The following is a 21,454-nucleotide window of genomic DNA, read 5'->3' as shown; positions in this document are numbered from 1 at the left end:
TCCATTTTGTTAAGCGCCCCCACGGTCTGGTCAAGGACCAACGGAATGGCTTGTTGGTTTGCAATCTTCTCTTGTGGTACATTTCCCGCCGGCTACCCTGCAGCGTTTACAAATACCAATTCGACTGACGGCAGCCGAAGCTTTCGTCGCGCGTCGCCCCCAGATGATTGTATCTGTCCTCAGGCAAGCGCAAGTCAGACGCCACTTCACGTTGCTATTCTATCTCATGAGAGCTGATGAGTGCTAGCTTATGTCCGGCCAGCGTGGTGAGAGCTCATCTACTCGTATCGCCGGTCGTGGAATTTTTTCCCGTGATTGTTGATGATCCTGGTTCGGCTTCGTCCGACACCAGCATGCTTGTACGGAGTACATTCTTCACAAGATAAGTATGTAATTACGTTGTCCAGGGTCCCAGTAGCGCCTTGATAAACATAAACTTTGGAAAAGTCGGTCATGTGCGGAGGGAGCTCCGGTCCGCGAACCCTTCAGCATAAAGCCGACCTCTTTCCAGGGAAGGGGTGTCACAGACATGAATATGAAGAACTTCTCTCGTACATTACGTACGGATAACTCGATCTAGTTAATGAGCTTCTGCCAGCGCTGTTTCTTTTGACGGCTGCCTCACTCATTGCACGTTACTATGGTTGCGAATCGGCCGATACATCAGATTCAAGACAACCGGCTCGTCAGTCAGAACAGCGATGTCCACTATTTGCAATTGCGGCAGCCTTGCTTTGCCGTGAGCACCGCTAGATGCAATCTATGTGATCCCCGGTCTTCGTTCAGTTCGCATCTTAGGCTCATTGAGACAGCGACTGTATTGTTGGAGCCACAACCGATACGAACCTAACTGCCACGTTGCTCAGTAATGAGCGTTTGGGGCCCTCTGCCAATGCATCGAGGCCGGCACCCGATGCAAATACCTTCCCAGGCACCGGCTGCTTGCTATCTACTTGGCATGCGGCTCTTGAGGCTGAACGTCACATGCAGCTGGGCGCGCCAGGACTGATGCTCACATGAGCAAAGCCAGAAGTGGCGGTCACGGCCCGGTCGGATAAGAGGCCCTTCACGGCTTCCCTCGATCGTCAGCTGTTCTCTCACAGTTTTGCATTGAGTTCACTACAAGAACACCATTTAGATGGTCTGGTATTTGGTGGTCATTGGGTTACCTATGGGTTACCTATGGGTTACCTATGGGTTACCTATGGGTCGCAAGGCATTGTTTTCTCCGAGGCTGGTGAAATCGGCCGTCTCATGTCTTGAGCGAAAGATCTCGAGGGTCATCGGCCACATCTCAGAGCCCCATTTCGTTGGGTCTCAAAGCATTGCCAATTTTTCCAAACAGTACCAAATCAGAAATGAGGGGTCTATCGATGGGGGATGTACCCTTCCGAGCTCACCTTGAAGTGAACGTCAACGAGTCTGCGCCCGTCAGCGACTTGGATTCGTGATGACCACCTTCTGACAATTCTGAGTTCATCTAAAGGGTTAGAAGATGCATTTGGCTCACTTTCATACTTTCTGGCGACAATCGCCGAAGCCTCATACGGCCTACCTGTCTTGCCCGCCGTGCCCTCCTCTCGTCGCTAAACCCAAGCTTCACGATCTAGCTGACGAATGTGTCTAGTTAGATAATGTCACAAGAATGAGATGGTTCCATAGATAGCCATTCTTGATACCAAGGATCGAGACAAAGTCTATGAACTTGAGTACCGTACGGGCCCTCGTAGACGTCTTAATGAAGTCAGTGAGATGTCGCTTGAGTGGGTTAGGGCTCCATAATCCCCCCTGAGCATCGCAAATAACACACAGCCAATTAAGTTACGATGACCACTATTTGGGTCTCTATGTCTTACGCATGTCTATGCTCTAGAAACAACACCATTCACTGTCGATGCTGGAAGACTAAGGGTCAACTCTCGCTCAGCCGGCGCCCCGCGGAAAAAAGGGTGAGACTGAACTGCCGGCTGTCACCAGCTGTAGCTCATGCATGTCCTGTTTTCCTACTTGTGATGACCTCATTCTCTTGGTCACGTCCTACCAGTGCAAGCTTCACATGAGGTCCGCAACTGCCGCAGAAGGCCACTTGTGAAGCAGATTTTCTCCAACACGCCAGACTTTATCTGATGGGACCATCAAAAAAGACAATGGTTCGCCGCGCAGTCGTCTCATCCTTTATCTTCAAGTTCCCGCCCAATCGGGGGCCGCAGGTCGCTCTGTTCCGGAGAAGTGACAGCGTGCGGACTTATCCGTGAGCTCATGCCCCAACCTTCACAAATACAGGTTGCGATGTTTACGTATGCGACTGACTAGAATTCTGAAGCAATCATCTTGCGCCGGTATCGGGCAGCATAGAGCAGGACGACCCCTCACCCCTGGATGCTGCCTGGAGAGAGATCCGCGAAGAGACAACGCTCACACCTGCGACTTTAACGTTACTCCGCCAGGGGAAGGACTACGTCTTCGCCGATGAGAGGATTGGCCGCGAGTGGACTATCCATCCCTTCGCCTTCCGCCTCAAGTCCCACGAGGATGAGTCCCGCATTCAGATCGATTGGGAGCATAAGGGGTTCCAGTGGTTCGACCCCCACGAGGTCCGCGACGTCGATGAATTTGGTGGCGTGCCACGACTTGCCGAGAGTCTTCGACGCATCTGGTTCGAGATTGAACTCGGCGAGAGGAGAGGAAAGTTTCTAAGTGACGGGCTGCTCGCGTTGCAGAAGGATCACCAAAGCGGAGCGCGGCAGCTGGCGGGCAAGGCGCTTCAGGTTCTTCTTTCCGTCATTGGGGAGAAGGCCAGCGCAGAGAAAGATGGCTCTGTGGAAAAGTGGTGGCGCAATGCTCGGCTCGCCGCTTGGCATCTCTGGAAGAATGGCAGAGAGAGCATGGGAGCCGCAATTCTGAACAATATTGTGCGATCGCTGTCCGTCATAGAGAAGGAGGTACAGCAGGTCAAGGATGCAAACGTCTCCCAGGCCTTCCTTGACTCTGTGACAAAAAAGGTAGGCAATTTTGCAACATCGAGGGACTCTTCTATCGATGGCATCTGGAAGTCCTTTGAGGCTTTCTTACGAACACATCACGGCTCCGGTCAGCCCATCCGGATTCTCACGTTATCGTCGAGTTCCACCATCCTCGAGTGTCTGAAGAGGGCTATCGCAGGCCTGGACTCATCATTCGATATCCGCGTACTCGAGTCTCGTCCCTTGTTTGAGGGGGTTTCAATGGCGTCTAGCCTGGTCAACCACCTCCAAGAATCAGGGCAAAGAGAGAACAGAGTCAATGTCTCAATCTATACCGACGCCGCCGCCGCAATCGCTAGTAAGGAAGTGGACATGGTCCTCATTGGTGCGGATATCATTGACGGGTATGGGGCAACGAGCAACAAGACAGGCTCACTACCAGCAATTCTCTCTGCTAAGTACAGCTCACCTCAAGCTAAGGTATTCGTTCTGGCCGAAAGTGAGAAGATTCTGCCGTATGATCCACCTCCTTTCGAAGAGAATGATGTCAATGAGGTCGCCGCTTCGTGGAAGCACGACTACTTAGCACAACAGGATGCCTCGAAGGCCATCGATAGCTCGCTTGGGGCAGGCTCCGGCAAGGAGATGGCAAAAGCGAATGTCAGGAACGTGTACTTTGAATGGGTACCCTCAGGCCTCATCGACGGATACATGCTCGAGGACGGGGAGAAATGCTCGATTGATATTTCGGACATCGCCGAGCGGATACGCCGCGAAGCAGATGCGTTCTTCTCTGATGTTTAGGTATAACGTGGTTGCTCCGCAGACTATCATACTCAAAGGCCATATATAAACGTCCACTTCTTGTCAGCGTAACGCGTGTTGTCCAGCCGCTCTCTCTCGATCTCGTCTGCAGTCTTTTGTCTCATGATTTCCAATTTCCTTCGGTTGACCGCGGCGAGAGTCAATCTATACGAAAGGTATCCAAGTAACGAGACTGCAACAAACCCTAGGGTTACGTAGAACGGAATCTTGTAGCCTGGCTTGTAGCGATCGCGATATAGCTGGGCGCCGATGACGCCTGACAGATTCCCGAAACCGTTGAGACCGAGGATAAGGGAGCGTTTTCCGGGTTCTATGTGAGGGAAGTCAGCAATATTCTCTGATACTCCGCTTGCATCAAGTCCCCTAGCCATCTCCAGCTGCTTACCTGGGGTATTGCCGCTCAACCACGCGACTGTCAATGGAGCAGCAACGTAGCTACCGAGAAGAAGAACGCATAGCGCAGCGTACTTCCCGCCGTTCGATTCGACAGTAACGGTAGCTACCAGGCCTACGACCGCAATGACGATGCCCCCCAAGATGTGATAACCTCGTTCCTTGCTTGAAAGCTATCAGATCCAAACATGGCCCTATCGAGGCTCCTAGGGACCTACCGATAATCGGAGCTGAGAGTAAAGAGGTATAATCCGAGCGCACCACACGCGTATGGAGGAACAGACATCTGCACAATCTCTGTCAGTCCTTCTGTTCGCTCTTGTCTCTCAAATTTACTCCCCTTCTTACCAAATTTGCTTGAATTGACGAATATCCCAACCCCTGCACAACTAGTGGTAGGAAGACGGAGAAAGCCTGCCCAGGGACACTGGCGCAAATGTTGAATACCAGAACGTACCAGAACTTCCAATCTCTCAGAGTTTCAATGAAGTCCCGTTGGGTCAGACGATCTGTCTCTACTCCGTGGGCGTCATAGGCATGCTCGGTAAATGAAACGCTGTCGGCTTTGATCCTATCTGCAGCAAAGCGTCGTTCTTCATGGGTCAAAAACCATGCCGAGCCGGGACCTGCTGGAAGGAAGACCCAGGCGATGAGACCGAAAAGAATCGTCAGCGTTCCTTCAATGATGAAGAGGTATTGCCAATTTTTCAGGGGTCCATCTCTGAGGTGAAAAACACCGTATGCTATCCCCATGTCAGCATCTTTCTAAGGGTACGAACGGATGTCTTGATGGTCGTAGGTTTACCAATTGCCCCGGAAAATGCGCCAGCCACCGCATACTGTCCGTAGAATAAGCCAACTCTTACAGCAAGATCGTATCGGCAGTAAAAGAAAGAGAGGTAAGCGACTGCAGTCGGGTAGAAGCCGGCTTCGAAGGCACCTATCAGGAGACGAGTGGCGATCAAAGAACCTGGAGAACAGATTAAGCTCAGAGAACGTGCAAGACTCTTCGAAGAAAACAAACCTCTGCCCCTGATGAAGGCCTGACAGATGGTCACGAATCCCCAGCCAAGCTTTGTGGGTGGTCAGCATGCATTCATTTATCTTGTTGGCGTGGCGCTTGGACGAAACCTCCTTACCATCATAATCGGGATCCAGTGTTTGGCCCCAATCCATCGGCCAACAGCCGCAGAGGGAGGCTGAAACAAAACGAAAGTAATGAAAAACAGAGACACGGCGAGATTTAGATCGTCCGGCGCGGCGCCAATGTCGTTTGTAAATCCTGCTTCAGTTGTTAGTAATGTACGACATCGATGGACTTAGGCACACAGCTAGTCAAGCGCAAAGTATTCATGACCTTGGGTTTGAGCGTTTCCCACATTGCCCCTATCCAGACCATTGAATAGATACAACAGAGACAACAGCGGGAGAAGAGCAATGTCTAATTTTCTGTTCACTCGCCGGTCCATCGCAGTCTCGTCGACACTGTGGAGGTCATCATTTCCGTCGTGATCTCGCAAAGGTTTAGCCACTGAGACGTAAGATCTGGAGGCTCCCCCCTCAGTTTCGGCGCTCTGCGATTGGCCGTTGGATTTCATTTTTTCCCCTTCCTTTTCGAAATTTTCTCGGCGTGTTGGTCCTTGTTTTCCGAGGAATTGGTCTAGCAACTTGTCTTGGAAACCCCGGCTTCCGGCATTGCACTTCGACTTTCTTATATGGAGCGCTCTCATCGATAATCTGGCTGGTAAAAGTGCCGATCTGGCACGGTGAAGCTAGTTTGGCAGATTCCGAGCCTCATTAGTCTGTTCTGGTATGATGGAGCGATGATTTGTTGTCATGGTAGTAGGCATAGGCGGCAGCTGCAGTCATTCACTTCCGCTCCGGCCGTAAATTAGTGGCCAATGAGCTTGACCAGTAAGTAAATACACGAATGGTAGAAATTGGGTGGTGGCATTGACGAGAGAAGAGTAAGCCAGGTCAATGTATGCCGTTGGCGTTGACGTTATCTTATTTTTCCTTCGTCTTGAGTGGAGGGAATGTGAGCGATTCTGTGAGTGGAATGGGGGCCTCCTTGTCCACCACTCTTGCCAACTCCGGGGTCCGGTCTCCCGCATCGCGTCAGTCGATGCCCACTTCCGAAGTTAACGGCCAGCCCTCTCTATTCTTCGTACAGCACTTACCTTCCCACCAATCTCCTTGACCCTGTCATCTTTGATCTACCAAGGGTCTTGGCTCTTGCACGAGGCGGCCAGGTGTGTTTTCGGCCCCCAGCGGCACTTAGCGAGGACTGGGACCAGAACCTCAGCTTCGAAAGAGGGCATTAGGTTCACAGGATGTTTTCACTTCGGGCTCTCAATGGGCTAGGCCCAGACCGTTCTAGGGATAGTGGGACAGGGAGCGAGGGGAACCCAGGGAAAGGCAACGATGGATACTTTGGGAAGTGGAGGATCACATCAGTTCAACATTTGGCATCCATGGGTCAGGGTAGTGCTGGGACGGAGCGGGAGTTTCTTGGTTTAATAACTCAAAGTTCGACTGGTTGAGATGAAGATAGGGGATGGGAGGGGTAGCGGGGATGTTTCGATCAATGAATTCATTCAGAGGGAAGGATGATCCGCACCTAGCCGTCATACACAGGGGCTCGTTGGCTCTAGTGGGCAGTGGACTGGCTTGAGATGTGGAAAGTTTTCCAGGGTCACAATTCGATGCGTGGGCACAAGAAGTCAGGTGGTATCATCTGTATGCATGCTGAGCGGCATGCCGGCATGTCTAGGCAAGCTGACCCAACCCACACCACGAGCTGACAGTGCTAATGTGCAGCGCAAGATCGATTGCGGTGCCGACGGCCTGGGTCTAGAGAAGGTTCGTGTGATGTCGCACAGAGACGGTCAGCCCTGTTCTCTGTCCCAGATCCTAGCTTGTCGATTGGCGCTGCTCTGGGGTGTCTCACTCATATTTCCTAGGCTTGGTGGCTTCGTCTAGCTCATGATCTAAGCCAAATGCCAAGGGAGGCATTGTCTCTTCCAGGCCAAAAGCGAAACGCGTTTTCGTCCCTCCCGGGTGAGGTACCCAGGCCATTTGATTTCACGATGGACATAAGGTAGGAAAAAGCTGGAATGCTTCGGAGGTCTCATAACCAACACACTAGTCGCTTGACAGACTCCCTTGGGACCCAATACGCATCCGCGTTGCGGAGAGCATGCTTCCAGCTCAGCTATGAGAGGGAGCCACGGGTACCGGCCCCGGATTTCGACTAATCTCGCTCAAACGCCCTTCGTTCATTCTTCCGGACCGAGGCAAAAGTGTGGTCAAAGGGTCAAATTCTTAACTTCTTTCATCCAGGCTGTCCAAAGGGAGCAAAGAGCAGTCTGGTTTTAACAACATGAATGTCCATGCTGATTGAGTCAAGGTTCTTGTTCTTCTGCTTTTCCGTTTCTCGGAGAATCGTTTCTATCTTTTCAAGCGAAGCCGTATGATCCGTCCTTTATGTCGCGTTGGTTGAGTAACACACGTGTCATGAAGTCCCCCCCAGTCGACGATCCACGCAGTATGTATAGAGTATGGGTCTCTCCTCGAATAACATTCACCACCCCCTGAGAGAAGTCCTCCCCTTGTCCAAAGACGCGAGAGCGCCTCATGTTCGGAAGGCCGGGTCTTGTTGGTTGGGGCTGTTGGAACTGTGTAACCTCGGCCTCCTGAACGTAATGCACCGGGATGTCGGGGTTGTTCCGATGCCCTGACAAGACGGAAACAGAATCCTGTTTTGGAAGGATGGCAGACACGAGAGTCTTTCCCGTTGGTTTTCCATGTACATTGACGCAATGTCCTTCTTGATTATTTCAGCAAGAACCAAGTGTCCCCCATCGTGTGTTCCCGTTTTTGGATCTGTTGGTCCGGTTCTTTTGTACTGTGATTTTTGGCGGCTTGCGCGGCGTAACACGTACAGACCTCGAGATAGTGCCCTGGTCATACAGCCATGACGTATATCATCAGGTTGAAATCTACTTGTCTGTTGAAAGACAGGCCATCCCTTCACATCGTGTTTCCCAGGTTTTGCACATCATGTCGCAAGCGCTTTTCTTCCAATCTTGCCCTCTATTGCGTGTGCCCTTTTGCGTGGCTTGGTCCACCCAGCCTACGCTGTCCACAGTATCAGCGGATTGACGTCGTGACAAAGGCTGGCCCCTTCCATGCTCGGAATCTCAACGTGTTTCTATTCCAGAGAAACTACCTTGGCATTGAGCGAAATTAAGCCCCAGAAATTCATGGGTTCTCTGAGTTAGTTGGCCAATAATTCACGCTTGGAAGGTACTTATGGTTGTGAGAAACACTCTCCGGATCGAAACTGAGCACTTAGCCCGTGGCTTCCCCGAATTTCAGCGCGCTGCCTTTTACACCTCTGTCCGCCATTCGAGAAAGTCTTTGTTGTTCCAATTTGCCTCTACCCTTTTACCTCTACTTCAGCTTTGAGAAATCTCTTTTCTGGCTAGGAGAAGACGGAATAGAAGAACCGATCATCATAATGAAGTCAGATTGATTTAATATAATGTGGTCTTCGAAACAGCGAGGTTGTAGTAGCTCTACGTAATTGCTGGTCTAATTTCAACTCGGCCTCTGTTGTGCATCCCTTCTTGTCTCTTCTGGTCTGATTACTGGGCAGCTCCGCAACAAGGTCCATGAGACAGTTTGTAGCAGAGACAAAGAAGTCCTGATTTTTCGTCAGCTCTTTGTTTGATCCGTACTTGCAACATCCTTGGTTATTCCTGCCTCGAATGATCTTTGACGTATCTCAATACGGATCTATGAAAATCTACGATTGAGCGGCGCATCGACTTGAAAGTCCTTTGGCCTCATTGCCTCCCAATGTTTTCCCAGAAAACTGCACCTGGGCTCCAGCCCGGCCCCCCAACTCGACTCAAGGCACTAAGTATTTATTGGCACACCAGTCTGCGTCAATTTAGGGCACCTCTTCTCCTCTTTCTCTCTCCCCTGATCCATGTTCTTTTTACTTTGCCTCGCCGTTGTAGCGTCACATTCAAAAAGTTACTGTGCTGCTCTACTTTGGACAGATGACTCTTAGGGGAAATCCTCGCTCCCATTTTCCCCGAGGGGGCATTCGAAGAAGAAGGCTCTTGTTTGTGGAGGTTAGGCTTCCGTCTATCAACTTTACGTTCGAGGGGTTCCCGATGTGGCGAGAGCAACGAAGTTCTAGGACTTCGGCCTCCCACTGTGACTTCCCAGCTTCGGCATGCCCGCCACCTGAATGCTCCAAGCACTGCCGAGAGATCAAACAGACAATCAGTTTTGTCTTCGACGATCATTCGAGAAAATGAACTGATCGTGCAGCTTTCCAAAGTTGACTGAGAGTTACGCAAAAGTTGAATCAGGAGAGACCCCCCACGCCTTCAATAACTTTAGAGTGTTCAGATCTGCTGAAATACTCAAGTTTGCCATTCCATCCACGATTATGGCTGTAGGTGACAAAACATATCAACTCCCAGACACTCTGATGAGCCTAGATTAGATGTCGACAAGTCGATCGAAGAGTCTCATGTCTTATTTTTCTTGTTTAACAGTTGCTCCACGAGGTGAAGTTTTACGTCACAAGCCCTTGCCGGGATCATTCTATTCAATTAGTACATGTAGAAGGAGGATTTTCCCAACTTCAATTCGACTTCCGTTATACCTACCCTTGTTGCTCTTTCAAATATTGAGTATCTCAGATATTTCTGTATGGGTGTTTTAAGATGCCAATGAAACCCGCCTAGTTGTAGCATTATGACAATTGGGCAAGAACTTCTTCTCCTTGAAATAGTCCCGATCATCACCAACTGAAGGATCATGCAGTTAGAAGGAAGGTATAGCGTGCATCACTGTATTCCAAGGTGCATCATGTGCTAGTATTTTAGATAGGAAACTGCATGTTGCAAAGTTCTTCAAGGGGTTGATGTGCCAAATGATCTCGAGCCCTTTGTTGTAGGTGCTCAATGCGGTTGCATCAACGATCATCCTCGAAAGGAACACACTTACCAAAATTTTTCAATGGAAGTCTATTCAACGGCGCATGTTACGGTACCAGTAACTTGTAAACATCCAAAAGCCGCACATTTCATTTTCATACCGTGCCTAGCGACGCTTCCTAGTCGTTTCTGACATGACTATCTTTGTTGTATCTTACCCACAGCTTTAGCCGCATTGGTCTAGGTGGATTGGTGATCTGTTTACTTGAAGCATTCCCATAGGCAAGGGCCATGTCACCATTTACATAACCCGTGATACCAGAAGGTCTTGTCCAGATTCCATGTAATCTCACAAGGCAACAGCATAAGGCCGAGAAGGTTGAGGGTAGCGTTAGGAATTGAAGACTTGTAGTCACAAGATATTCGGCCATTTTCAAATGCGACTTCTAGCATGCGGTTGACATATTCTCTGTCAAGATAAAGCCATTCGAAACTCCAGTCCTTTGATTTCTCGCCAACTACAAAAAAAGTCCGCTTCGATAGCTCGTCCGATCGCCAACATGAGTCAACGTGCAGCGACCGATATGGCACGTTGACCCCAAATAGGTTTCTCATAACTCATAAACCGTCAGTTCCAGCCATTCAAATCTTCGGGTCCGAGTCTGACGAGCCCCGGCTTCCGCTGTTGCGACCATGGGACCGTTTCCTGAGCTTGTGTTCCTCGACAACCACCACGGCCGGTTGGCGGCTGCGGCGGCTCTCGCTGATGACCGAGACGAAGATCCACGCAATGCCAAATACAGCAGCGAGAATGGCGTAGGCGATCTTGAACTCTCTGGGAGAGTTAGAAATATATAGGCCAAGACCGCCGTTGATGATGCCGAGCGGAATGAGGAGGCGGCCAATGATCAGGTGGATGTGTGACCAGATTTGACGGATGCCGTACCTCTTGAACTGAACATGATGGATGTAGCCGAAAATGGGTTGAAAGAAGAAGATGGCCAGGAGGACGAGGCCGATAATTGGGTGGAAGTTAATGGTGCTGATCTCATACTATTGGAATGCGTTAGTGGGAAAGCCCTCGGGATATTTGACGCAGAGTAGAATGCGACTTACCAAACTTGTTCCACCAAATGTGACTTGCTGCGTCAACTTGATACCCAGGGCGGCAGCAGCGATGTAGAGAACGAAGCCGGCCATCTGGATGAGACCGTGGATAAGCCAGCTGAAGCGTCCGGGAATGATTCTCATGGCGATCGAGCCGATGGGAAACACGATGACGAAGGCGATTGTGCCTAATATGCCGTGGATTCTTCTTGTGTGCATCGCCTCCTGAATGTTGAAGCCGACAAAATTGTTGAAGTTCCCTCCGAAACCATTGCCGCCGTTGCCATTTCCAAACCCATTTCCATTGCCGTTGCCGTTGCCATTGCCAGGGAAATTTCCGGGAAATTGTTGCGCTAGTACCACCGAAGCTGAGTCCCTCGTCAGTCATGTTCGTCTAGACGAATAACTATTCGCTACTTACCCAAGGCGATAACGCTAAATACTGTGAGTGTTGTTGCGCCCATGATGTGTGTAATTGCGCTGAAGTCTTGGTTCGAGAAGCAGAGACTTGGAACACCAATGTCTGCGAAATGAACAGAGGAATGGCTTATACTAAAAGACACGAGGCCGGGCCCTCAAGGAAAATTCCAAGGGCGGCTGTCATTCAAGACACTAATTGACATGGCATTATTCTCCATCGCCTGGTACTTTGTCTGACAACGGAGTGCGCTTGGGGATGTGCGAGCACGGTCAGCCTGCTGTGACCGAGATGACCGACGTGGCCGACGAGCCAATGGGCGCGCCGCCGATTTTCAGTCGATCCTACGCACGAACACACCAGATGGTGTCATTAGTGCCGTGGCAGGAACAGCGCGAGGTATCAATCCGAACTGATTCCCCACGAGTATCAAAGTATGTTTCTGCTCGCGGTAAAAAGGGATGGCGGAGCAGGGGATGACGCTGAAGTGTGGCTGGGTGATCAAGCAACTAGATCGTTGTGTTTCGACCGCAGACCACAGGCAGCACGTTCCTACGATGACTGCGCTGACTGTATTGTGAAGCATCAGGACCAGGAAGGAGTGAAGAGTTTCAACTCAACCCATGGATGATGGTTCCGTCCAAGACTGTTGGTCTGCATCCGTTGGGAGGCCTACATGACGCGTCTGCGAGGCTCGAGTCAAGTTGGATGTGACGACAGGCTTGGATGGTGAGAAAGACATCATTGTGGTCGTGCATGAAACCCGGTTCCTGCAGCAGTCGGCGGAGCGATACATCGACGGGCTGACTACGTTGTTAGTGCCAAGACCGGACTATTGGGGGATGACCCTATCACAGGAGACACGAAAGATTGACGTTGATTTTGGAAAAAACACGCCGTCTGGTTTGCTTGGATTTCAAGTCTATCTATTATCAGTCAAGCCAGCCACGTTGATTTTATGCATCAGGCTGATCGTTCTTCTGGGCACTGGCCAGCTGGCTCTGCAAACCTCGCTTGCCAACCTGCATTGCTCGTTCGATTTCACGCTCTTCCTCTCGAAGTCGGGCCTTGCCCATTTCGAGGCTCCGCTGCTGTCTCCTCTTTTGCTCTGCAACCTTCTCTTCGTGCTCATGCAGTGCCTTTTCTCTCCGATCTCTAGCTTCCCGAGCCTTGCGCGTCGCTTCATCCTCTTGCTCGGCCGCCTCACCCTCTGGAGGTGGTCCTAGAGTCTGTATGTAGGTCTCGATCATAGGATCCCGCACTTGTGGCTGTAGAGAAATGTATCTAATGTCGACGAGCAGCTGCGGTGGTAGGTGCGACATGTTCGTCTTGTTGTTCAGTGCAGAAAGTGGCAGTGACTTCAGAAGCGCGGCGAGATCTGCCTTGAGTGTGGCTTGGGGCATCTTGAGACGGTTGATGTGTTCGCGATACCACTTCTCACGGTCCTTGTCTTTGACGTAGGGATCCGCCATGGACGGTTCTTTCCGATATTTCCTCTTGAACTCTTGCCAAAAGAGCTTGGGTGACGCTTTCTCCTGCAGTAGCGTCATGTACGGTATCCGTGGATCCTTCTTCTCTTCTTTGGCCCGACGTTCCTTGATTTCCTTGATCTTGTCCTTGGTCCACTCCGACCAGGTCTCCTTGCGAGCCTTCATCGTATTGAGAATTGTGTATCTCGGATCCTCAATGATATGTCCATCCTCAATCAGTTTCTCCCACGTGCTGTAGGGACTGATGTTGAAGTCTTCTAGTAAGTCTCGGAACAGGGCGGCGGCGTCTTCTTGTGAGAATTCGACCCCCTCTGCACCTTCAGGCCACTCGTCCATATTCCCGTCGTCATATTCTCCAGGGTCTAGTCCGTAGGCATCGCCCATTGCTTGCAGTTGAAATGCGATGTCCGCTTCGCTGAATTCTACAGGCGCGTCATCGGCCGGGTCTTCTGTACGCTGGCGCTTGGAAGCAGGCCCGTCCTCCCCATCCTGGTCCTCTACTTCGTCATCCGTAACCTCAACCTCCTCGTACTCTGAGCTGTCCTCGTTGTCGTCGTAAGTTGTGGGTTCCGTAGCGTCTAATATTGGTCGAGCTTCGGCTGTCGGTGGTCCCTCCTTGGCTATCTCTGTGGCACTTCTGATCCCAGCTTTCTCGCGGATTCTGGCCTTGTCCACCTCCAAGATACCAGCCGTAAGCTTTTCTGGAATGCGCCAGTAGCTTGCATTTTTCTCGGGATTATAGACAAAGCGGCGCCCGTACTTTGTGTCAACTAGTATCCAGGGCTCGCATCCGGGGATCGGGACCTTAGATTTCGGTTTGTCCACCGGCTCTGGACGCGGGCGTACATCCCTACCTCCCCTACCTGCGTGACCGAATGCTCCTCGCTGAGGTGGAGGGTGGTTTTGCGCATTGTACTGTGCAAGATATGCGTTTGCGACATTGGGATCGGAGAGTTGAGGAACGGTCTGATATTGGAAGAAGCTCGTCGAAGCCGTTGAAGATGCAGCAGCAGCGTCCGGGGCACTGGGTCTCGTGTATGTCGATTCTTGTGTTTGGCTGTTGTGGTAGTACTTATGTCCGCTTGGCGCAGTGTGCTCTGTCCATCCGGGAAGAAGAGGAGGAGGTGTCGCAGTATTTGCGGTTGGCTTGTACGTTGACTTAAGCATACTGGGCAAAGTAAAAATGGTGTGCTCGCAGTGTCTGTGATGCTAACCGTCAGATCACGATCACGATAGAGTTGTTGATTTTCGGAGGTCTTGATGCGAAGAACGGAATTGAGGCGGAGAATCTTCGGGCATCCGATAAGATAAGGCAGCTTCGAAAGGTTCGTACCTGCCCTGCAGCCAGCTCGGGACCTAAAGCGTCACAGCTCACGAGCTCGAATCCCCCAATCAAAACGCCACATACACCGGAAGACATTCAAGGTGGAAAGCTCGCCCTAGGGACAGTTGGCCGGAGGATCTGCATGTTGATCAAGTGACTGCTGCTAGTCGTTGGCGCTTGTTCAACTTTCATTGTCTGCCGTCGCTCCTTTTGATTCTTATAGACTCGGCTCACGTTGGGTGTTTGAGTTGAGCTCTCTCATCACTGCCGCTCCCTCAATCAACACCTACTGTCGCAGCAAGAAGTCGTCGATGTTTCAAGCAGCCTTTCGTGCAACTCGACGACGGTGACTGCTCAAGATGGCACCAGGCCGTCGGGACAGTGGTTCAAGCGGAAATGCTGTCGCATCCGCATTCACCAGGTTTTGGAAGGTAGCGTACTCACTCGGGTTCTTCTCATCCACGCAAGGCTGCGAGATCGTCTGACAGAGTACCTGTAGAGAACTCATGCGCCAGACTACCTCGGATTTGCGATTCTCCTTACTGGGTGGATCGTGGTAGGTTCTCCACGATGCATGTCCATGGCATAGCTCCCAGTGCTGATGACTTCTTCAGATGCTGTTATTTATTGAGCCATTCCACCGCATGTTCTTCATCAATGATCTGCATATCTCATACCCTCATGCCCAGGTCGAGCGCGTACCTGTTTGTTAGTGCACAGATGGAGGCCTGCAACTTTCTTGAGAATATGACTGATACCTCCTTAGATATGAACTTTGTATACGCCCTCTTCATACCGCTGGGCGTGTTGGTTGCGTATAATGTTGTCACAAAAGCATCGCCTCACAAGCACGAGGTCACCTACCTGTCCTTTGCCATCGCCATCATCATGGGCTCCTTTCTCACGGACCTCATCAAGAATACTGTCGGCCGACCGCGTCCCGATTTGTTGGCCAGGTGTAAGCCTGCGACTGGCACCAAGCCTGACGTACTTGTTACCATCGATGTTTGCACCGAGACTGCACACCATCTCCTCCATGATGGTTGGCGGTCCTTCCCGTCGGGCCATTCGTCTTTCTCTTTCTCTGGACTTGGCTTCTTGAGCTTATTCTTGGCTGGCCAGCTGCACATTTTCCGACACAACAGTGGAGGCCGCGACCTTAGCCGCGCCCTTATTTGCCTTCTACCGCTGCTGGGCGCTGCACTCATCGCCATCAGCCGGTGTGAGGACTATAGACACGACGTATATGATGTTTCCGTGGGCTCTTTGCTTGGTTACGTGGTTGCGTACTGGAGTTATCGACGACACTGGCCGAAGTTGACCGCCAAGGAATGTCATGAACCCCATCCATATCCTGGATCAGACCCCAAGACTGGGTGGAACCGCCTGCGAGACGAGGAGGAAGCTGGGGACTCGCGACCCGACGTAGGCTATGAGATGACCCAGCTAAATAGCCAGAGACACTAATCACTGTCACTAGGGTCCTTCATAGAGTGCGTAAGCAACAAGCCAACCATCGACTTAACCATCTACACACGTAAGACTAATCACCACATTGTTTCTCGTGTTTACTGCATTCTTGCTTTGCTTTCTTGTGCATCATCTTGAGCCTGGTTTATCACCACCGCAATACATGCCATTTGAGAGCTCACCCTGGAGTACCACAGCATCGCATTTGCATCTTGGCAGCAACCTGTTAGGGGTTTGGGGGTCTGAGATTCCGGAAGTTTGGGGGCATCAATTCTATTGGTACATCAGGGTTAAGGGCAATCATCACGCCCCATCTATGTTTTTGAATTCATCCATGCCATTATTTGTCCTCCGTGGACTCGTCCTTTGCCAAATCATGCTCCTTCAGCAATTCCTTGATCTCCTCTGCGGTCCAGAGTCTGTGGTAGATCTTACCGTCGCTCGTCTGGCCAACCGTGGCGAATTCGACTGTTTACGTTCGGTTAGTACTAATTCGCAGATTGAAGAGGGGCCAGGGCAAGAACGTACGCTTCTCCGCGCTCAGCTTCGTTGAGTCCATGGTCTTGCTGAGAACCTTGACCGCCATGCCACAAGCCTCCTTGAGAGTGCAATCTTCCTTGTAGTCCTGCTTCAACAAGCTCTCTGCGCTAGCTCTGTTGGCACCGACAGCCGTCGCCTTCCATCCGCCGTAGTTGCCTGAAGGGTTGCTCTGGTACAGCTGGAACTGTCTACGAGGGTCCCATCCGGCGTAGATGAAGGAGACGCCAAACGGTCTCAGACCACCGTGTTGTGTGTATCCTTGCTTCAGATCGCATAGTCTCCGGACGAGCTGCTCGCATGGAATGTCTTCGTTGTAGGTGAGGAGGTATCTTTGGGCGGCCTGACGGGCATAGTTGATGAGGATGTTGGCGTCGGCCGTCATGCCTGCAACGGCGGCAAGCATGTTGCTAGGAGGCAAGAGCGTTAGAGTCTAGATATATCATGCTGAGCCCACAACTACGTACTCGTTGACGATGTACAGCTTCTCCGCTGAAGTGTCTTGCTCCAACAGCTTCGAAGTTACCTTGCGCTCGGCGGCCAAGACGATACCATCTTTGGCGAGGATTCCAATGGCAGTTCCGGCGTGGGAAATAGCCTCAAGAGCATATTCAACCTGGTAAAGACGGCCCTCGGGGGAGAAGATTGTTGTCTACCACAAAGTGTGAGCTTGCTGCCCTACGAGGATGGAGGGGACGTAGAGCAAGGGAAGAGCGGGGAGGGACCTTACGCGGGAATCGTATCTGCGAGACATGATGGGCGAGCAATCGAGTTGCACTTGGCTGTGACTGAGGGTTCGATTGCGGTACTGATCTCGTTTGTGAAGCCGACGATCGGATTCGTGTGAAGTTGCGGCAAGATGGTTTGTTGGTCGTCTACAGGGAAGGCTACGACTTTGGGTGCAGCTCGATGAAGCAAGCTCCAGGCAATCGACGCACGCGTTAGCTCCTTGCGCTGCCAACCAGCCTGGGGGAAGCAACCGGGGGAGGGCTGAGCCGCTGAGGTAAGGATGGTCCGAGCTTTTGCTGGGAGGCTCTTACCTCATCATCTTGCTTTCCATCTCGGACGGGGGGCTAGAGGTTCTCTCTCACCTTCCTCACCGGAGATAGGTAATCAGGCATCAAGGCCACAACAATGCATCCCCCGCCTCCCCGGCATCCGTGCACCTCTCACCGAGCGATGGGCCCAAAATCGTGGTTAACGACGCTTACCTAATGACAGGATGTGGAGGCGGTTCGGCATTTTCCCTCCAACCTCGCGCCGTTTTATCGCAGCGCACCGCACCGCAACCCACTCCATTACCTCCACCTTTGCGCAAGCTCCCTTCTGCTCCTCTCCCACATAACCCAAAAAGCGGCACGCGAACATCGCTCTCACCACGATCGACCTTGATTTCGTTGTCGCAAACTGTGTCGCGCGACGGTATACTCCTTATCTGTGCTGGAAGTCACTCGAGAGGGACGATTGGAAGGGTTCCCGCGCGGTCTGCGCTCTTCGCATCAAGCCTGTTGTGTCGCGCGCGTATCTTGGATGGGTCACATATCATAGTCTTTTTTTTTTCCTGCTCTGCCATAAAATCCAATGCATGCTTGAGAAAGACAGAGGACACCGGACCTTCCTGAATCGACAACTGGAGTAGATCCCGTACCTTCCCCCAAAGGTGCACCCTCGCGCTCCTTCCCAACAAAGGGAGACGGACGTTTGAACGCTTCCACCTCTCCTTCCTGCCACCGCTGGCAACAAAGCCATTATGTCTGGTAAGTGTCGCAACCACCTTCACGCTGCCCCGCAGCCAGCCACCCTCGTCTTTCCCCCCAAAAACATACACACAAGCACAAGCACACACATATACCTTACACTGCTGCATTCTTTACAACACAAGATCTAACCAGCATGGTTCGTAAAGGAGAACCGGAGCCTCGCCGCTCTGTGCGCGCAACCAAAGGTCAGCATACAAAGGCCTTCGATGACCAACCTATCGAACCGCCCAAGAAACGAGGAAGGAAGAAGAAGCAAGAGGAGGAACCAGAAGAAGAGATTATCCGCTGCGTCTGCGGCGCGACTGAGCAGGATGGCGACTCGGAGGAGCCTTGGATCGCTTGCGACAAATGCACAGCATGGCAGCACAACGTTTGCATGGGTATGAGTGTCTTTACTGAAGATCTCCCTAAAAACTACTACTGCGAGCAATGTGCTCCTCAGGATCACAAGGAACTACTGGCTCTCATGGAGCAAGGCGAGCGCCCGTGGGAGTCTCGCCGCAAGGCCTACGAAGACGAACAGAACGAGAAGAAGAAGAAAAAGAAGAAGGGTGGCAGAGCCGGAAAGCGCGCCAGCGACCCCAAAGAAGAGTTGTCGCAAGACACGAGGAGTAACAAGGCCGAGGACTCACCCGCTCCCTCAGAACCCGCCAAGGAGAAGAAGGACAAGAAGGACGCCTCATCCAAGGCCGCCACTGGCAAGCGCAAGACGCGAGAGGAGACTGGCGAAAAGGAAGCAAAGGTAGGCCTCCCCTCTTCTCGAAGCCTCGTGCAAAGCATTGCTAACTCTACCCTTCCTAGACGCCTGCGCCAAAGCAACGCAAAGTCTCAGAGCCAGAACCGTCCCCTGTCGTCAACTACACCGCACCGGCCGACCTAGATGCAAAGGTCAGCGATCTCCCTGAGGATCGCAAGGGACCCGCCCAACTCCTGCAAAAGGCTGTCACCGTCAGCCTCACTGCTGGTGCCAAGGACAAGACCATCAGTCTCCCGAAAGACACCACTATTGCGGCTAAAGCGGAGCGTATGGCACTCGAAATTGAACGCGCGGTTCACGATGCACACCCGGACCGTAGTCAGTACGCAATGCAGGCGCGAATCCTATATGCGAATATGAAGCTGAACGGCGACTTGACCAAACGCTTATTGAAGCGCACTCTGTCGCCAACTATGCTAGCCACAATGTCTGCCGACGAGCTGGCTACCAAGGAGCGGCAGGAGGCCAACGCTCAGCTGAAGGCGATCTCTGAGAAGCAGTCGATCCTTATCACCGAAGACGGTCCTCGTATGAGGAGAACACACAAAGGCGAAGAGATCGTCGAGAACGAGTCCTTCCATCAGAATGACGAAGGCAGGTCTTTCATAAGACGACCAAGTGGCCGAGAGGGGCAGGCTGGCATCAAATCCGACGGAGATTCGCACTACGAGAACTCAGTGGAGCTTCCTGCCCATGCTGGTTTACACATCGATACCCGTGGAGCCCGACACTCTCCCAAGCATCCCGACTTCGACATCAACAAGGTTTACGCAACCGTCAAATCTCCCACGGGCACACACAATCGCAGGCCGTCGGCGCCAAACCATGGCCCTGGTGTTGACGCAGACGTGGATAGACTTCTGCAGGAAGAGACGGACTCTCCACCCTATTCGCCAACCGATGAGACAGATCCTGATGTCATTTGGCGTGGCCACTTGGTAATGAGCTCGATTGCGGACTTCCCGGTTGCGGCCAGGTTTGTTGGTGGCGCCAACCTCTCTACCACCATTGCATTGCCCTGGACTAGCCTCATCCCAAAGAAACTCACGGTTGCCGGACGCATAGACGAACAGAAGGCGATAGAGTATCTCTGCGGCTTGCGCTACGCTGACCAGACCGACATTGTTGTCGTGGCAATAACGCCGTCGTCCGAGGTTTATAGACGGGAGTTCCAGGCCCTCATTGACTATTTCGTCTCCAAAAAGCGCTACGCTGTTATCGGCGACAAGGGGGTGGGCAATGTGAGGGACACCTATTTGGTTCCCGTCCTTCCGGGAGACAGCAACATGCCAGAGTTCATGCTCAACTTCTCTGATAACCTTGTCCCTCAGAAGAGGACGGAGCCTATGCTATTGGCTGTCTTCGTGTACCGCAATACCCCCCGACAACCTCAGTTGGGCGGCACCACATCTCAATCACCCGTCACCAATGTGCCGACTCCTCCACAGAGCGGCGTTCCTCCACGACACCCCTCGATATCTGGCCCGGCATTCTCGCCAACAGTTGCTCAGGGCCCCTTCCAGCAACCGGGCCATCCTGTTGGCAACACTGCCCACCCTTTTCAGGAATATCCAGCACAAGGGGCACATCAAGTTGTTCCGTCTAGCCAGCCTCCCACGGGCTATACGGCCGCTCGCGGCGCTGAACTCGAAAACCAACAACGTCAACAACAAGGCCAGGCGTTGGCACAAGAAGTTCTGGGTCCTTTGATCAACAGTCCTACGATGAAGTTCTTGCTGCCTCAAGCCTACCAGATGTCGCGGACAGAATGGGAGGTCGTTCGGGGCATCTTGGAGAGAGACCTGCGGGCGCGAAATGACTTATCTCATCTAAGTCAGCTGTTGGAGAAACAACCGCCAGCTGCTAAGGGCAGCGACATTGCCGCTCCGGTTTCGCAAGGCGCGCAGGGGGTTGCGCCATCGGCGTGATCTTGGGTTGTTATTGGATGGGCAAGCCAGAAAGGTTTGCTTGCAAAAGCGTATATCCTCTCATTCGCGGTACATAGGTAGCTGTTTATTGGGTTTCACGCGAGGTCTTGGGACTGAGAGACGGAGATACCGCTCCCTCGTAGGGGGCATTTGGGCCTTTGCTAAATAGGGATTTGCTCTGGAGTTTGTTGTCTAGCTGTATTGAAATAGGGCAATTAAAGCTGTTCTCTCATGTCTCTTTTGTGTGGCTGTATCGTGATTCGGTCTAATAGCTCTTGTCGGCAATAATCAGTCTTAATCTGCGGCCGACTTTCGTCCGCAAGAGCTGTTAAAAGAAGGATATCGAACCCGGCCGACTCTTTTATACTCCCTCTCTATCGCACAGATAGATACTACTGTATAGTTGGGTTCTTTATGGATAGGCTTCTCCTAGCTTTATGTTCATATTTCCCGGAACACGGCAGTTTGTTGAATCTTGGCCTCGTGGTGGAACTCGGTCAAAGCGATGCCGCCAACGAGTCC

General features: G+C 51.9%; 7 protein-coding genes across 7 annotated transcripts; 3 read left to right on the top strand and 4 right to left on the bottom strand.

Moving 5' to 3' along the window:
• Nucleotides 1-1,794: 1,794 nt before the first annotated feature.
• Nucleotides 1,795-3,858, top strand: HER10_EVM0012408 (NUDIX domain-containing protein). Its single transcript, XM_035481804.1, has 2 exons — nt 1,795-2,251; nt 2,324-3,858. Exons 1-2 carry the CDS (start codon nt 2,127-2,129, stop codon nt 3,765-3,767), a joined length of 1,569 nt encoding a protein of 522 aa, XP_035325986.1. The 5' UTR covers nt 1,795-2,126; the 3' UTR covers nt 3,768-3,858.
• HER10_EVM0003905 (major facilitator superfamily transporter) lies at nt 3,800-5,779 on the bottom strand (the record flags this gene model as incomplete). The annotated part of the gene is made up of 8 exons (XM_035473567.1): nt 3,800-4,098; nt 4,174-4,346; nt 4,400-4,467; nt 4,530-4,924; nt 4,987-5,151; nt 5,206-5,254; nt 5,321-5,463; nt 5,539-5,779. 8 exons carry the CDS (start codon nt 5,777-5,779, stop codon nt 3,800-3,802), a joined length of 1,533 nt encoding a protein of 510 aa, XP_035325882.1.
• A 5,004-nt stretch (nt 5,780-10,783) lies between these two features.
• Nucleotides 10,784-11,836, bottom strand: HER10_EVM0005966 (uncharacterized protein; the record flags this gene model as incomplete). Its single annotated transcript, XM_035475564.1, has 3 exons — nt 11,670-11,836; nt 11,258-11,616; nt 10,784-11,194 (listed from the first exon to the last, which is right to left on the bottom strand). The coding sequence occupies exons 1-3, from the start codon at nt 11,710-11,712 to the stop codon at nt 10,784-10,786; spliced, it is 813 nt and encodes a 270-aa protein (XP_035325916.1). The 5' UTR covers nt 11,713-11,836.
• A 786-nt stretch (nt 11,837-12,622) lies between these two features.
• On the bottom strand, nt 12,623-14,374 carry HER10_EVM0007700 (WW domain-containing protein; the record flags this gene model as incomplete). The annotated part of the gene is made up of 1 exon (XM_035477246.1): nt 12,623-14,374. The coding sequence occupies exon 1, from the start codon at nt 14,321-14,323 to the stop codon at nt 12,623-12,625; it is 1,701 nt and encodes a 566-aa protein (XP_035325931.1). The 5' UTR covers nt 14,324-14,374.
• A 465-nt stretch (nt 14,375-14,839) lies between these two features.
• On the top strand, nt 14,840-15,972 carry HER10_EVM0012988 (PAP2 superfamily protein; the record flags this gene model as incomplete). Its single annotated transcript, XM_035482362.1, has 5 exons — nt 14,840-14,911; nt 14,980-15,036; nt 15,095-15,188; nt 15,247-15,905; nt 15,961-15,972. 5 exons carry the CDS (start codon nt 14,840-14,842, stop codon nt 15,970-15,972), a joined length of 894 nt encoding a protein of 297 aa, XP_035325993.1.
• Nucleotides 15,973-16,290: 318 nt separating this feature from the next.
• Nucleotides 16,291-17,241, bottom strand: HER10_EVM0013088 (proteasome A-type and B-type; the record flags this gene model as incomplete). Its single annotated transcript, XM_035482457.1, has 4 exons — nt 16,291-16,418; nt 16,479-16,897; nt 16,955-17,139; nt 17,218-17,241. The coding sequence occupies 4 exons, from the start codon at nt 17,239-17,241 to the stop codon at nt 16,291-16,293; spliced, it is 756 nt and encodes a 251-aa protein (XP_035325996.1).
• A 534-nt stretch (nt 17,242-17,775) lies between these two features.
• Nucleotides 17,776-21,143, top strand: HER10_EVM0009927 (SPOC domain-containing protein). The gene is made up of 3 exons (XM_035479398.1): nt 17,776-18,244; nt 18,394-18,989; nt 19,049-21,143. Exons 1-3 carry the CDS (start codon nt 18,238-18,240, stop codon nt 20,930-20,932), a joined length of 2,487 nt encoding a protein of 828 aa, XP_035325956.1. The 5' UTR covers nt 17,776-18,237; the 3' UTR covers nt 20,933-21,143.
• The last annotated feature ends 311 nt before the right edge of the window (nt 21,144-21,454 follow it).

Source organism: Colletotrichum scovillei, assembly GCF_011075155.1.
Source record: "Colletotrichum scovillei strain TJNH1 chromosome Unknown Contig00013, whole genome shotgun sequence".
In the NCBI taxonomy this organism is placed as follows: domain Eukaryota; kingdom Fungi; phylum Ascomycota; class Sordariomycetes; order Glomerellales; family Glomerellaceae; genus Colletotrichum; species Colletotrichum scovillei.
Note: the sequence above shows the minus strand (reverse complement) of the source record. Positions and strands in the feature narration are given on the sequence as shown.

Excerpts from the sequence above, each read along its gene's own strand:
- HER10_EVM0009927 (XM_035479398.1), top strand. Across the intron at positions 18,990-19,048 it reads CTGGCGAAAAGGAAGCAAAG|ACGCCTGCGCCAAAGCAACG; the intron begins GTAGGCCTCCCC and ends TACCCTTCCTAG.
- HER10_EVM0012408 (XM_035481804.1), top strand. The coding sequence starts at position 2,127 with ATGGGACCATCAAAAAAGACAATGGTTCGCCGCGCAGTCGTCTCATCC. Across the intron at positions 2,252-2,323 it reads GACAGCGTGCGGACTTATCC|CAATCATCTTGCGCCGGTAT; the intron begins GTGAGCTCATGC and ends AGAATTCTGAAG.